Source organism: Eucyclogobius newberryi, unplaced genomic scaffold (assembly GCF_026437365.1).
Source record: "Eucyclogobius newberryi isolate DKJ021-1_F unplaced genomic scaffold, fEucNew1.0.hap1 SCAF_1, whole genome shotgun sequence".
Lineage (NCBI taxonomy): Eukaryota > Metazoa > Chordata > Actinopteri > Gobiiformes > Gobiidae > Eucyclogobius > Eucyclogobius newberryi.
In genome coordinates, this window is record NW_027315723.1 from 2,212,273 (window position 1) to 2,228,062 (window position 15,790).

Below are 15,790 nucleotides of genomic sequence, written 5' to 3' on the forward strand. Positions count from 1 at the left end.
TATCATCGTTATTATTATTATAATTACATCGTCATTATTATTATTATCATCGTCATTATTATAATCGTCATCATTGAGTGTCTGCTTATGTCATAAATCAGACACTATGTTATTGCTTTTTAGGATTGTGATGTTTCAACTCCTTAAAACTTTCACTGATTTCAACAAGTTAAACCTCTTTACGATCGCTTTCACCGTCTTAGGGGCTGTTGCTTTAGACATTTTTACATACTGTACTTTTTTCAGTATTTGCAAAAGTAAATTGCTAATGCTAATGCTAACGCTAGCATCTCCACAGGGAGGAGCCGGTGCAGCCGGGTCACCGAGGCTCTCTCTCCCTTTTTCTCTGCTCAGGTCTGCGTTCAGCACGATCTTGCAATTTGTCAGGACAAACAACTATTTGTGTCACAAACTTCGCAATCAACTGTGAATTACTGAGCGTCGTTGGTACGACACAAAACGCAGCAGAAAACACGGCCGCGCGGGAAGACTGAATATTTTCCAACAAATATTGAACATTTTCAACAACACATGTAGTACTTTCACACACATGTGTTACACACATGCAGTACTTTCACACACATGTGTTACACACATGCAGTACTTTCACACACATGTGTTACACACATGCAGTACTTTCACACACATGTGTTACACACATGCAGTACTTTCACACACATGTGTTACACACATGCAGTACTTTCACACACATGTGTTACACACATGCAGTACTTTCACACACATGTGTTACACACATGCAGTACTTTCACACACATGCAGTACATTTTCCACACATTTTGCACATTACACTTCTTTACACAACTAAACTACATGTTGTTGTTGTTGTTGTTGTTGTTGTTTTATGGCGGCTGGTATCCAAGTGTTACATTACCACCAGACTTTATTCTTCAAACTTTATTCTTCAGACTTTATTCTTCAGACTTTATTCTTCAGACTTTATTCTTCAGACTTTATTCTTCAGACTTTAATCTTCAGACTTTAATCTTCAGACTTTAATCTTCAGACTTTATTCTTCAGACTTTAATCTTCAGACTTTATTCTTCAGACTTTAATCTTCAGACTTTATTCTTCAGACTTTAAAGCCCGTGAGTTCAAAGCTCGTTAGAACATCCTCTTCCTCTTCATCCTCGGCACATTCTTCATCACGCCCCAACTCTATAACTAACTCAACTACATGACACAACTTCAGCTTTAACAAACTAGTACTGGAGCTAAAGAGACGTTAAAGATTAAAGTCTAAAGAATATTCTTTATTCTTTATATTCTAATATTCTTTACTCTGTTTTTTATTCCTATTATTCCTTTTCTTCACGTTCAGACTCGGGCATTTTTGACCCTGAACATGGATGAAAGTCACACATGGGACATAGACGTCTCGGCCCAAACTCCAATAAAATGGAGCTTTGCACGTGGATCCACACGGCCCGGCGCCACGCCCCCAGGGCCGCGCCCCCAGGGGAAGAACAATAGACTCCAGCGTTCCATGGAATGAACATTCCATTCCATGGCTCGAGCCCAACAAGAATAAAGTCTTTACTCCACACATGTAGTACTTTTACACACGTATAGTACTTTTACACACATGTAGTACTTTTACACACATGTAGTACTTTTACACACATGTAGTAGTACTTTTACACACATGTAGGACTTTTACACACATGTAGGACTTTTACACACATGTAGTAGTACTTTTACACACATGTAGGACTTTTACACACATGTAGGACTTTTACACACATGTAGTACTTTTACACACATGTAGTAGTACTTTTACACACATGTAGGACTTTTACACACATGTAGGACTTTTACACACATGTAGTACTTTTACACACATGTAGTAGTACTTTTACACACATGTAGGACTTTTACACATGAACATCATCATCATCATGTTCATCATGTTCATCATCATCATCATCATGATCATCATCATCATCATGTTCATCATCATCATGATCATCATGATCATCATGATCATCATCATCATCATGTTCATCATGTTCATCATCATCATCATGATCATCATCATCATGTTCATCATGTTCATCATCATCATCATCATGATCATCATCATCATCATGTTCATCATCATCATCATCATCATCATCATGTTCATCATCATCATCATGATCATCATCATCATCATGTTCATCATCATCATCATCATGTTCATCATGTTCATGATCATCATCATCATGTTCATCATGTTCATCATCATCATGATCATCATCATCATCATGTTCATCATCATCATGATCATCATGATCATCATCATCATCATGTTCATCATGTTCATCATCATCATGATCATCATCATCATCATGTTCATCATGTTCATCATCATCATCATGATCATCATCATCATGTTCATCATCATCATCATGTTCATCATCATCATCATGATCATCATCATCATGTTCATCATGTTCATCATCATCATCATCATGATCATCATCATCATGTTCATCATGTTCATCATCATCATCATGATCATCATCATCATGTTCATCATGTTCATCATCATCATGATCATCATCATCATCATGATCATCATGATCATCATGATCATCATCATGACCATGATCATCATCATCATCATCATCATCATCATGATCATCATGATCATCATGATCATCATCATCATGATCATCATGATCATCATGATCATCATCATGACCATGATCATCATCATCATCATTCTGTCATATGTGCAATTGCTGTTGGAATTCATGTGCAATCTATGTGCTGTCGTGACACATATTCATGTGCAATTACTGTCGTGATCACATGCAATGGTATTTATGTATTTATTTATTTATTTGTCTATGGGAGTTTGTATTTATTTATAGGAGATCTTCTACTGAAAGTGTTTTTCAGACTTCCTATAAGTGATCTGTTCTTCTGTATCTACCTGCGTTGCACCAATGAAATTTCCCCATGTGGGACAATAAAGGAATATCTTATCTTATCTTATCATCATCATGATCATCATCATCATCATCATCATCATCATCATTATGTTCATCATCATCATGATCATCATCATCATGTTCATCATCATCATGTTCATCATCATCATCATGATCATCATCATCATGATCATCATCATCATGTTCATCATCATCATCATGATCATCATCATCATGTTCATCATCATGTTCATCATCATCATTATGTTCATCATCATCATGATCATCATCATCATGTTCATCATCATCATCATGATCATCATCATCATGTTCATCATCATGTTCATCATCATCATCATCATCATCATGTTCATCATCATCATGTTCATGTTCATCATCTTCATCATCATCATGTTCATCATCATCATCATCATCATCATCATCATCATCATCATGTTCATGATCATCATCATGATCATCATCATCATCATGATCATCATCATCATCATGTTCATCATCATGTTCATCATCATCATCATCATCATCATCATGATCATCATCATCATGTTCATCATCATCATCATCATCATGTTCATCATCATCATCATCATCATGTTCATCATTATCATCATCATCATCATGTTCATCATCATCATCATCATCATCATGTTCATCATCATCATGTTCATGTTCATCATCTTCATCATCATCATGTTCATCATCATCATCATCATCATGTTCATGATCATCATCATGATCATCATCATCATCATGATCATCATCATCATCATGTTCATCATCATGTTCATCATCATCATCATCATCATGTTCATCATTATCATCATCATCATCATGTTCATCATCATCATCATCATCATCATGTTCATCATTATCATCATCATCATAATCATTTTCATCATCATCATCATGTTCATCGTCATCATCATCATCATCATGATCATCATCATGAGCATCATCATCATGATCATCATGATCATCATCATCATGTTCATCATCATCATCATGTTCATCATCATCATCATGTTCATCATCATCATCATCATGTTCATCATCATCATCATCATGTTCATCATCATCATCATCATCATGTTCATCATTATCATCATCATCATCATCATGTTCATCATCATGATCATCATCATCATGTTCATCATCATCATCATCATCATGTTCATCATCATCATCATCATCATGTTCATCATTATCATCATCATCATCATCATCATCATGATCATCATCATCATGTTCATCATCATCATCATCATCATGTTCATCATCATGATCATCATCATCATGTTCATCATCATCATCATCATCATAATCATCATGTTCATCATCATCATGATCATCATCATCATGTACATCATCATCATCATTCATTATTTCATCATCATCATCATCATCATCATTTCATCATGTTCATCATCATTCATCATCATCATCATCATCATGATCATCATCATCATCATTCATCATCATCATCATTATTCATCATTATCATCATCATCATCATCATCATCATCATGTTCATCATCATCATAATCATCATGTTCATCATCATCATCATCATGATCATCATCATCATGATCATCATCATCATCATCATCATGTACATCATCATCATTATTATCATCATCATCATCATCATGATCATCATCATCATCATCATCATCATCATCATGTTCATCATCATCATCATCATCATGTTCATCATCATCATCATGTTCATCATCATCATCATTATGATCATCATCATCATCATGTTCATCATCATCATCATCATCATCATCATGTTCATCATCATCATCATCATGATCATTATTATCATCATCATCATCATGATCATCATCATCATCATCATCATCATCATGTTCATCATCATCATCATCATTATTATCATCATCATCATCATGATCATCATCATCATCATCATCATCATCATGTTCATCATCATCATCATGTTCATCATCATCATCATTATGATCATCATCATCATCATGTTCATCATCATCATCATCATCATGTTCATCATCATCATCATCATGATCATCATCATCATCATCATCATCATGTTCATCATCATCATCATCATCATCATCATCATCATCATGTTCATCATCATCATCATTGTGATCATCATCATGTTCATCATCATCATCATCATGATCATTATTATCATCATCATCATCATGATCATCATCATCATCATCATCATGTTCATCATCATCATCATCATTATGATCATCATCATGTTCATCATCATCATCATCATTATGATCATCATCATCATCATCATCATGTTCATCATCATCATTATGATCATCATCATGTTCATCATCATCATCATCATTATGATCACCATGATCAGAATCAGAAAAGTTTTATTTGCAGAATTCATGATAAATAAAGTTTTTATCTTTAGAATCTTGTTTTGATGATTTGGTGCAACATAAAATGATAAAACATGTAAAAAGTCAAAAGGCGCATGTCCTATTATTATAGTGTAACATTGACTCTCACAAACACCATGGTAACTGCAGGGCAGATGATGTGTCCTGCCCAAGGGCACAACCACAGTGTGATGGCATTCACATGTCAGTTTCAATCTAAAGGGCTGAGAATCTGGAGCTGGTGGTGTCATGAAGCTTGCTCTGGCCTTGTTTACCTGTCGGACTAGTTTTGGGTCATTCTGCCTGATGTCTGTTCCTTTCTCAGTCCAGTCCTTGATCGTTGGTGATGTTTGGGTCGTCCATTTCCTCATTATGGCCTTTTTTCCTGCCGCCAAAAAATAGGTCGGACAAATGTGTAGGCCAGGTGGCCAGGCCAGTGGCTCGACCCGGAGTTGGACTCGGACTTGGACTTGACCCAGACCCCGACTCGGACCCGACTTGGTGCTGGACTTGGACCCGTCGCCCCTGGATACGACTCCCTGCAGCTTTTAGAACCTCTTTTAGTTTTAGTTGCAGTGAAGTGAGTTTCTGGAGTGTTTTCTCTTCTTCTTCTTCTTCTTCTTCTTCTTCTTCTTCTTCTTCTTCTTCTTCTTCTTCTTCTTCTTCTTCTTCTTCTTCTTCTTCTTCTTCTTCTTCTTCTTCTTCTTCTTCTTCTTCTTCTTCTTCTTCTTCTTCTTCTTCTTCTTCTTCTTCTTCTTCTTCTTCTTCTTCTTCTTCTCGTCCGTTAATGCTTTATTTGTAACGATGTTTTCTTTCATTTTTTCGTTACCTCCGTTCACACTTGGCCTCCTCCGCCTGACGATGCTGAAGCCTTGTTTTGTCCTTTGAATGGATCATGTATTGAGTAAAACACGAGCTCGGCACGTGAATAATGCACTTTTAAAGAGTTCAGAGTCTGAGGTGAGAACAGAGAGGAGAGGCTGCCCTCTGGTGGCGAGAGGCTGTAAACACACCACACACTGCTGTATTTATATCTTAAAAGTCTCAGAACAAGTCAATCATTAAAACACTGAAGAAAACACGTCTCTCTTTAATGTTACAAAAATAATCATCATTTCATTTTAAAAAGAGAATCAGTTCAAGTCTAGAACAGATCTTAAATCATTTATATTTAGTTTTTTTTAATTATTTATCAAAACTATTAGTCAAAGCTTTAGTCATTATTTATGTTTTAGATACTCGAGCGAGAGACGGGAGGGCATCTGACACAACCTGAGCGAGAGACGGGAGGGCATCTGACACACCCTGAGCGAGAGACGGGAGGGCATCTGACACACCCTGAGCGAGAGACGGGAGGGCATCTGACACACCCTGAGCGAGAGACGGGAGGGCATCTGACACAACCTGAGCGGGAGACGGGAGGGCATCTGACACACCCTGTGCGGGAGACGGGAGGGCATCTGACTCACCCTGAGCGGGAGACGGGAGGGCATCTGACTCACCCTGTGCTTTGCCCCTGCAGCGCTGGCAGAAGTCGGGCACTCACCTGGAGCACATGGTGTCGCGCTTCTGCCTGGACTCGGAGATGGCCCTGGACGGTCTGGACACGTCCCGTATGTTGGTGATCAGTCCGTGCGAGCTGAGCGCCTTCACGCAGCGCTGGGACCTGCCCTTCTCCTGACGCCCCCGCACAGCGCCCCCTGCACAGCGCCCCCTGCACAGCGCCCCCTGCACAGCGCCCCCTGCAGCGCCCCCTGCAGGCTGGCAACGCGCTGGGACCTGTCTGCTCTGGGACATATGAAAGTGCTGAAAAAAAAGGCTGCATTTCCAACGTTTTTTTCCCCGAAACCCGGAGACGTGAACCCGGAGACATTGCAACTGTGTGCGTCCCGGTCTGATCCGGTCTGGAGGGGCCGGGCGAGGTGAGGGCGGAGTCGGGCGGTTTTCTTCCGTCCAAAACGACTTCCTCGCACATCGAGCACAGAGCGAGCGCAGAGGAAATCATGAATTAAAAGACGTGAAAGTTGGTCTTTATTGCGTCCCAAGGGCAATTTGTCCTCCGCATTTGACCCACTTGTGTGTCTCTGGGTTAAAACACGACTTTCACAGAAACGACAGAGAATGTTCAAGGCTCTGAAAATGAGCCACGTGTGAAGAGCCGTAACTGTCTATGGTCCTCCAAAGTCTATGGTCCTCCAAAGTCTATGGTCGTCCAAAGTCTATGGTCCTCCAAAGTCTATGGTCGTCCAAAGTCTATGGTCGTCCAAAGTCTATGGTCGTCCAAAGTCTATGGTCCTCCAAAGTCTATGGTCGTCCATAGAACAGCCTGTGCGTTCACAGTTGTATTAAAGGAGCTGTACCTGATTTTACTGTTTTGAAACGTGAAAAACTGTTTACAGCTAACTTCCCTTATGGTCTCACTTCCCTTATAGTCTCACTTCCCTTATAGTCTCACTTCCCTTATGGTCTCACTTCCCTTATAGTCTCACTTACCTTATGGTCTCACTTCCCTTATAGTCTCATTTCCCTTATGGTCTCACTTTCCTTATGGTCTCACTTCCCTTATGGTCTCACTTCCCTTATAGTCTCACTTCCCTTATGGTCTCACTTCACTTATAGTCTCACTTCCCTTATGGTCTCACTTCCCTTATGGTCTCACTTCACTTATGGTCTCACTTCCCTTATAGTCTCACTTCCCTTATGGTCTCACTTCCCTTATGGTCTCACTTCACTTATAGTCTCACTTCCCTTATGGTCTCACTTCCCTTATAATGTCACTTCCCTTATGGTCTCACTTCCCTTATGGTCTCACTTCCCTTATGGTCTCACTTCCCTTATAGTCTCACTTCCCTTATGATCTCACTTCCCTTAGGATTTTACTTCCCTTATGGTCTCACTTCCCTTATACTCTCACTTCCCATATGGTCTCACTTCCCTTATGGTCCCACTTCCCTTATAGTCTCACTTCCCTTATGGTCTCACTTCCCTTATGGTCTCACTTCCCTTATAGTCTCACCTCCCTTATGGCTCACTTCCCTTATGGTCTCACTTCCCTTATGATCTCACTTCCCTTATGGTCTCACTTCCCTTATGGTCTCACTTCCCTTATAGTCTCACTTCCCTTATGGTCTCACTTCCCTTATAGTCTCACTTCCCTTATGGTATCACTTCCCTTATAATGTCACTTCCCTTATGGTCTCACTTCCCTTATGGTCTCACTTCCCTTGTGGTCTCACTTCCCTTATAGTCTCACTTCCCTTATGGTCTCACTTCCCTTATGGTCTCACTTCCCTTATAGTCTCACTTCCCTTATGGTCTCACTTCCCTTATAGTCTCACTTCCCTTATGATCTCACTTCCCTTAGGATTTTACTTCCCTTATGGTCTCACTTCCCTTATACTCTCACTTCCCATATGGTCTCACTTCCCTTATGGTCCCACTTCCCTTATAGTCTCACTTCCCTTATGGTCTCACTTCCCTTATGGTCTCACTTCCCTTATAGTCTCACCTCCCTTATGGCTCACTTCCCTTATGGTCTCACTTCCCTTATGATCTCACTTCCCTTATGGTCTCACTTCCCTTATAGTCTCACTTCCCTTATGGTCTCACTTCCCTCATGGTCTCACTTCCCTGATGCAGGAAATAGTTCAGTTTTTTTTTTAAATCAGGCCCAGCCCTTTTAAGAGGCTTTTGTCCTGGTCCTGGTCCTGGTCCTGGTCCTGGTCCTGGTCCTGGTCCTGGTCCTGGTCCTGGTCCTGGTCCTGGTCCTGGTCCTGGTCCTGGAGCAGGTTTAACCCAGAGACACTGAAAGATGGAGCAGATGGACAATAACGTGTTCTCGACTGATGTTCTAAAGTCGTTTCCTGTTGAGCTCAGAAAGACTCGTTTCTAAACTTTGAACTCTAAACTCTAAAGTGCACCTTAAAGAGTTCCTCCTGATGGACGTGCACCTTAAAGAGTTCCTCCTGATGGACGTGCACCTTAAAGAGTTCCTCCTGATGGACGTGCACCTTAAAGAGTTCCTCCTGATGGACGTGCACCTTAAAGAGTTCCTCCTGATGGACGTGCACCTTAAAGAGTTCCTCCTGATGGACGTGCACCTTAAAGAGTTCCTCCTGATGGACGTGCACCTTAAAGAGTTCCTCCTGATGGACGTGCACCTTAAAGAGTTCCTCCTGATGGACGTGCACCTTAAAGAGTTCCTCCTGATGGACGTGCACCTTAAAGAGTTCCTCCTGATGGACGTGCACCTTAAAGAGTTCCTCCTGATGGACGTGCACCTTAAAGAGTTCCTCCTGATGGACGTGCACCTTAAAGAGTTCCTCCTGATGGACGTGCACCTTAAAGAGTTCCTCCTGATGGACGTGCACCTTAAAGAGTTCCTCCTGATGGACGTGCACCTTAAAGAGTTCCTCCTGATGGACGTGCACCTTAAAGAGTTCCTCCTGATGGACGTGCACCTTAAAGAGTTCCTCCTGATGGACGTGCACCTTAAAGAGTTCCTCCTGATGGACGTGCACCTTAAAGAGTTCCTCCTGATGGACGTGCACATGAACTCAAGCACAAGTCATCAACCCTTTCATTTATGGAACTATAATTTACCAAACAATAATTCACACAAAGGTTATAATATGAGGACTTAAAGCAACAGATGAGAATAGCACATGTAATACTGACATGTAACATGTAATACTGACATGTAACATGTATTAGTGACATGTAACATGTAATACTGACATGTAACATGTAATACTGACATGTAACATGTAATACTGACATGTTACATGTAATACTGACATGTAACATGTAATACTGATATGTTACATGTAATACTGACATGTAACATGTATTAGTGACATGTAACATGTAATACTGACATGTAACATGTAATACTGACATGTAACATGTAATACTGACATGTTACATGTAATACTGACATGTAACATGTAATACTGATATGTTACATGTAATACTGACATGTAACATGTATTAGTGACATGTAACATGTAATACTGACATGTAACATGTAATACTGACATGTAACATGTAATACTGACATGTAACATGTATTAGTGACATGTTACATGTAATACTGACATGTAACATGTATTAGTGACATGTAACATGTAATACTGACATGTAACATGTAATACTGACATGTAACATGTAATACTGACATGTTACATGTAATACTGACATGTTACATGTAATACTGACATGTAACATGTAATACTGACATGTTACATGTAATACTGACATGTAACATGTTACGTGTAATACATACATGTTACATATAATACATACATGTTACATGTTATACTGACATGTAATATGTAACATGTTACATGTTACATATAATACATACATGTTACATGTAATACATACATGTTACATGTATGTAGAGTAATACGATCGAATAACATATGATCAGCCAAAGAAAAGATCGTTCGGGCAATAACAGAAAGTTCTGAAGTTTTGGTGAAACGTCCAGAGAAAGTGTTTGTGTCGATGGTCAGGAACATCTCAAATCAAATCAAATCAATTTATTTTTGTAAGGCCCAAAATCACAACAACAGTTGCCTCTGAGGGCCACAGGGAGAAATGAATCAACAATGTCTGTGGTGGCGATGGAGTCAGACAATGTCTGTGATGGCGAGGGACGATGTCCCAGGGTCCTCTGTCCTTAGACTCTCCTTCTCGGCCAGGAAAAACTACAAAAAAAACCTCTTTGGGAAAAAAGCGTAGAAACCTGGAGGAGTTCCAGTGAAGGAGAGATCCGACTCTCACAGACGGACAGACGGACACGAGGAGACTGGAGCTGGACCCACTCTTCAGGCAGATGAGGGACCGACTGAGGCGAACTGGACCCACTCTTCAGGCAGATGAGGGACCGTCGGAGTCGAGCAGGACCCACTCTTCAGGCAGATGAGGGACCGTCGGAGGCGAACTGGAGCCACTCTTCAGGCAGATGAGGGACCGTCCACATGGGGCAGGGACCACTTCACCAGGAGAGGGACATCTGGGTCCACAGGTCCTCAGGAGTGAGAGAAAGAAAAAGAAGGCGGTGAACAGTTTGCAAGTGGAATTAAAAAATAAATATTGTTTGATAGCATAAGTAGTCAGAAGAAGAGGATAGTGCTCAAGCTGTCATACTTCCCCCAGCACAGTTACTCCTAGGGCAGCGTAGCTGAAGCTGTGGGTTTATCTTTCTGTTCCTAACTACTCTGACCATAAGCGATTTCAAAGAGGAACGTTTTAAGCCTGGACTTAAATGAAGAGACTGTGTCAGCATATTTAACATGGGTCGGGAGCTGATTCCATAACACAGGGGCTTGGTAGCTAAACGCTCTACCTCCTACAGTACTTTTAGAGACTCTTGGCACCACCAGAAGGCCGGCATTCTGAGAGCGAAGAGCTCTGTTTGGATGATATGGTTCTATAGCATCTTTGAGGTAGGATGGGGCCATGTCATTTATGGCTTTGTAGGTCAAGAGTAGAATTTTGAATTTGATTCTGGACTCGACGGGGAGCCAGTGAAGAGACTTCAGCACTGGCGTAATGTGCTCTCTTCTTTTTGTTCCTGTTAGTAATCTTGCTGCTGCATTTTGAACCAGTTGAAAGCTTTTTATGGAGCTTTTAGGACACAACATCTGAGCTGTGACCTTCAGAGCTTCAGTCTGTGTCAGGCGAGCTGCAGACGTGCACAAAGGAGAGCAGCAGACGTGCTCAAAGGAGAGCAGCAGACGTGCACAAAGGAGAGCAGCAGACGTGCACAAAGGAGAGCAGCAGACGTGCACAAAGGAGAGCAGCAGACGTGCACAAAGGAGAGCAGCAGACGTGCACAAAGGAGAGCAGCAGACGTGCACAAAGGAGAGCAGCAGACGTGCACAAAGGAGAGCAGCAGACGTGCACAAAGGAGAGCTGCAGACGTGCACAAAGAGCAGCAGACGTGCACAAAGGAGAGCAGCAGACGTGCACAAAGGAGAGCAGCAGACGTGCACAAAGGAGAGCTGCAGACGTGCACAAAGGAGAGCTGCAGACGTGCACAAATGTGACGTTTGCTGAAGTGTCGTAGAAAAGATTCCGTTTCATTCTGACACTGTCTGTTTATCTATTTGTTTGCACAGTTTTAAGTTCCCCCTTAAACTAATCTTCTTTGTTACCACGACAGGGCTGTATCATTCCTACTGTTAGCCTCTGCAGCTCCTCATCACTGATGAGTACCTGATTAACATCAGGTCAAAACACTGACGTGCACAAAGGAGAGCAGCAGACGTGCACAAAGGAGAGCAGCAGACGTGCACAAAGGAGAGCTGCAGACGTGCACAAAGGAGAGCTGCAGACGTGCACAAAGGAGAGCAGCAGACGTGCACAAAGGAGAGCTGCAGACGTGCACAAAGGAGAGCCGCAGACGTGCACAAAGGATAGCAGCAGACGTGCACAAAGGAGAGCAGCAGACGTGCACAAAGGAGAGCAGCAGACGTGCACAAAGGAGAGCAGCAGACGTGCACAAAGGAGAGCAGCAGACGTGCACAAAGGAGAGCTGCAGACGTGCACAAAGGAGAGCTGCAGACGTGCACAAAGGAGAGCAGCAGACGTGCACAAAGGAGAGCTGCAGACGTGCACAAAGGAGAGCTGCAGACGTGCACAAAGGAGAGCAGCAGACGTGCACAAAGGAGAGCAGCAGACGTGCACAAAGGAGACCTGACTGTTGGATTAAATGCTGATGTGACGTTTGCTGAAGTGTCGTAGAAAAGATTCCGTTTCATTCTGACACTGTCTGTTTATCTATTTGTTTTCACAGTTTTAAGTTCCCCCTTAAACTAATCTTCTTTGTTACCACGACAGGGCTGTATCATTCCTACTGTTAGCCTCTGCAGCTCCTCATCACTGATGAGTACCTGATTAACATCAGGTCAAAACACTGTTGTAAACTGATCTAACGTCTCATCCATGACCCCGGGAGTCGTCTTTCACATGGTCGTTTCAGAAATGAGAAGCTGCTCGTCTGACAGACAGACAGACAGACAGACAGACAGACAGACAGAGAGACAGAGAGACAGACAGACATACAGAGAGACAGACAGAGAGACAGAGAGACAGACAGAGAGACAGACAGACAGACATACAGACAGAGGGACAGAGAGACATACAGAGAGACAGACAGACAGACAGACAGACAGACAGACAGACAGACAGACAGAGAGACAGAGAGACAGACAGACAGACAGAGAGACAGAGAGACAGACAGACAGACAGACAGAGAGACAGACAGACAGACAGACAGAGAGACAGACATACAGACAGACAGAGACAGAGAGACAGACAGAAAGACAGACAGAGAGACAGACAGACAGAGAGAGACAGACATACAGACAGAGAGACAGAGAGACAGACAGACAGACAGACATACAGACAGACAGAGAGACAGAGAGACAGACAGAAAGACAGACAGAGAGACAGACAGACAGACAGACAGAGAGACAGACAGACAGACAGAGAGACAGAGAGACAGACAGAGAGACAGAGAGACAGACAGACAGACAAGACAGACAGACAGACAGACAGACAGACAGACACCTGCAGCAGATGTCCACCAGGAGGAGACACTTCTGTGTTTTACCTGATGGATTCTTCTGCTCCTCAGTGTTTGGACTTTAAAAACACAGAGGAGCACTGTAGACCTTCACCTCATGACATCATCAGGTGAAGCAGAGCGTTCTGAGCCAAACCAAACACGAGACACTGGATTCAGATCAATCAAGCTTTTCATTACCTCTAGTTTTCATTTAAAGTGTAAAACGGACAAAATAAATGCACTTATTTAAGACACATTTGTTTAAATGTGAAAATGAACTGAGCAAGATTTTAATTTATTATTATATTAATACAAATAAATGTTCAGGGGGATTTTGGATGATTTCGTGCAAAAATTCTTTTTTTGCCTCTTTTTTTCCAGTAAAAACTTGAATAAATCATATTTAGGATGAAATATTCAGAATCTCACACGATGATTAAATGAAGTAATAAACATCATATTTGAGTTTGAACTCACTTTCTCAGCTTTATTCTAGTTTTTATTTGAGGTTTTACACAGATTCAGCTGCGCATGAAGAATTTATCTTTATTTATATTTTTATGATTAAACACCGGAAATGCTTGATTATTTATGCTGTTTTATGCCAATAACGAGGATTCACAAGGGACTTTGACTTAGAACCTGTCAATGACGTCATCCTTTGAGAAATATTTGTATGAAATATTCAAAATTCAGTTATAAAATTAGATTGTTCCAGACTAGACCTGGTTTAGTCCTGGTTTAGACCCGATTATAACATGTAAAACTGTTATAACATGTAAACGATTATAACATGTAAAACTGTTATAACATGTAAACGATTATAACATGTAAAACTGTTATAACATGTAAACGATTATAACATGTAAAGTTATAACATGTAAACGATTATAACATGTAAAGTTATAACATGCAGACTGTTATAACATGTAAACTGTTATAAAATGTAAACTGTTATAACATGTAAACTGTTATAACATGTAAAGTTATAACATGTAAACTGTTATAACATGTAAAACTGTTATAACATGTAAACGATTATAACATGTAAAACTGTTATAACATGTAAACGATTATAACATGTAAAGTTATAACATGTAAACTGTTATAACATGTAAACTGTTATAACATGTAAACTGTGATAACATGTAAAGTTATAACATGTAAACTGTTATAACATGTAAACTGTTATAACATGTAAACTGTGATAACATGTAAAGTTATAACATGTAAACTGTTATAACATGTAAAGTTATAACATGTTTCCTTTAGATCATCACGTCTGAATCATGAGTCATTGTCAGGTTTTAAGCGTTGCGTAAAGTTTCTGACTAAAGTTGTTTTTAAAGGTCTATTTCAAACTAAACTGCATCCTTTTGTATCCCGACACAATAAAACCTTTGTAACGACGACACGTTTGTCCCGACTTCTTATTCATTTACGTTTAAAGCCGCGCCGCCTAGTAACGAGGCAGGTCTTTGGAGAGGCGTGTGTGGCTGAGATGTTATACTGTGTCTTAGGGATCATCTCAAAATGGGTTGAAGCTGAAAAGACGTAATTTTTTTCGTCTCTCTCTGGACCCCCTCCCCCCCTCAAAAGACGAAAGACTGGCTTCACATCAAATGTAAAACGATAGTAGCTTGATAGACCCTGCTCACCTCTAGTGAACATCTCTGAACATCCTTTGGTAAGTTTATCAGTGGAAGTTATGAACTCTCCAAATAATGTCACCTGTTGCGTATGTTTGTTTACTTAATCCACATGGTCCACGGCGCGGGCCAGCGCGGGGAGTGGGGCGGGTGCTCGCCATGATCACAACGCACCGTGCGCACGGGCCGTGCACGGGCCGCAGTGCGCCGTGCTCC

The 15,790-nt window shown here is 41.0% G+C and overlaps 1 protein-coding gene across 1 annotated transcript in view; it reads left to right on the top strand.

The window, feature by feature from the left end:
* galnt14 (UDP-N-acetyl-alpha-D-galactosamine:polypeptide N-acetylgalactosaminyltransferase 14 (GalNAc-T14)) overlaps positions 1–7,046 on the top strand; it is a 223,414-nt gene extending 216,368 nt beyond the window's left edge. Inside the window, exon 14 of the mRNA XM_072449514.1 lies at positions 6,823–7,046. Coding sequence (XP_072305615.1) covers positions 6,823–7,028 — 206 coding nt within the window. The 3' untranslated portion in view covers positions 7,029–7,046. The remainder of the gene's footprint in view (positions 1–6,822) is intronic.
* The last annotated feature ends 8,744 nt before the right edge of the window (positions 7,047–15,790 follow it).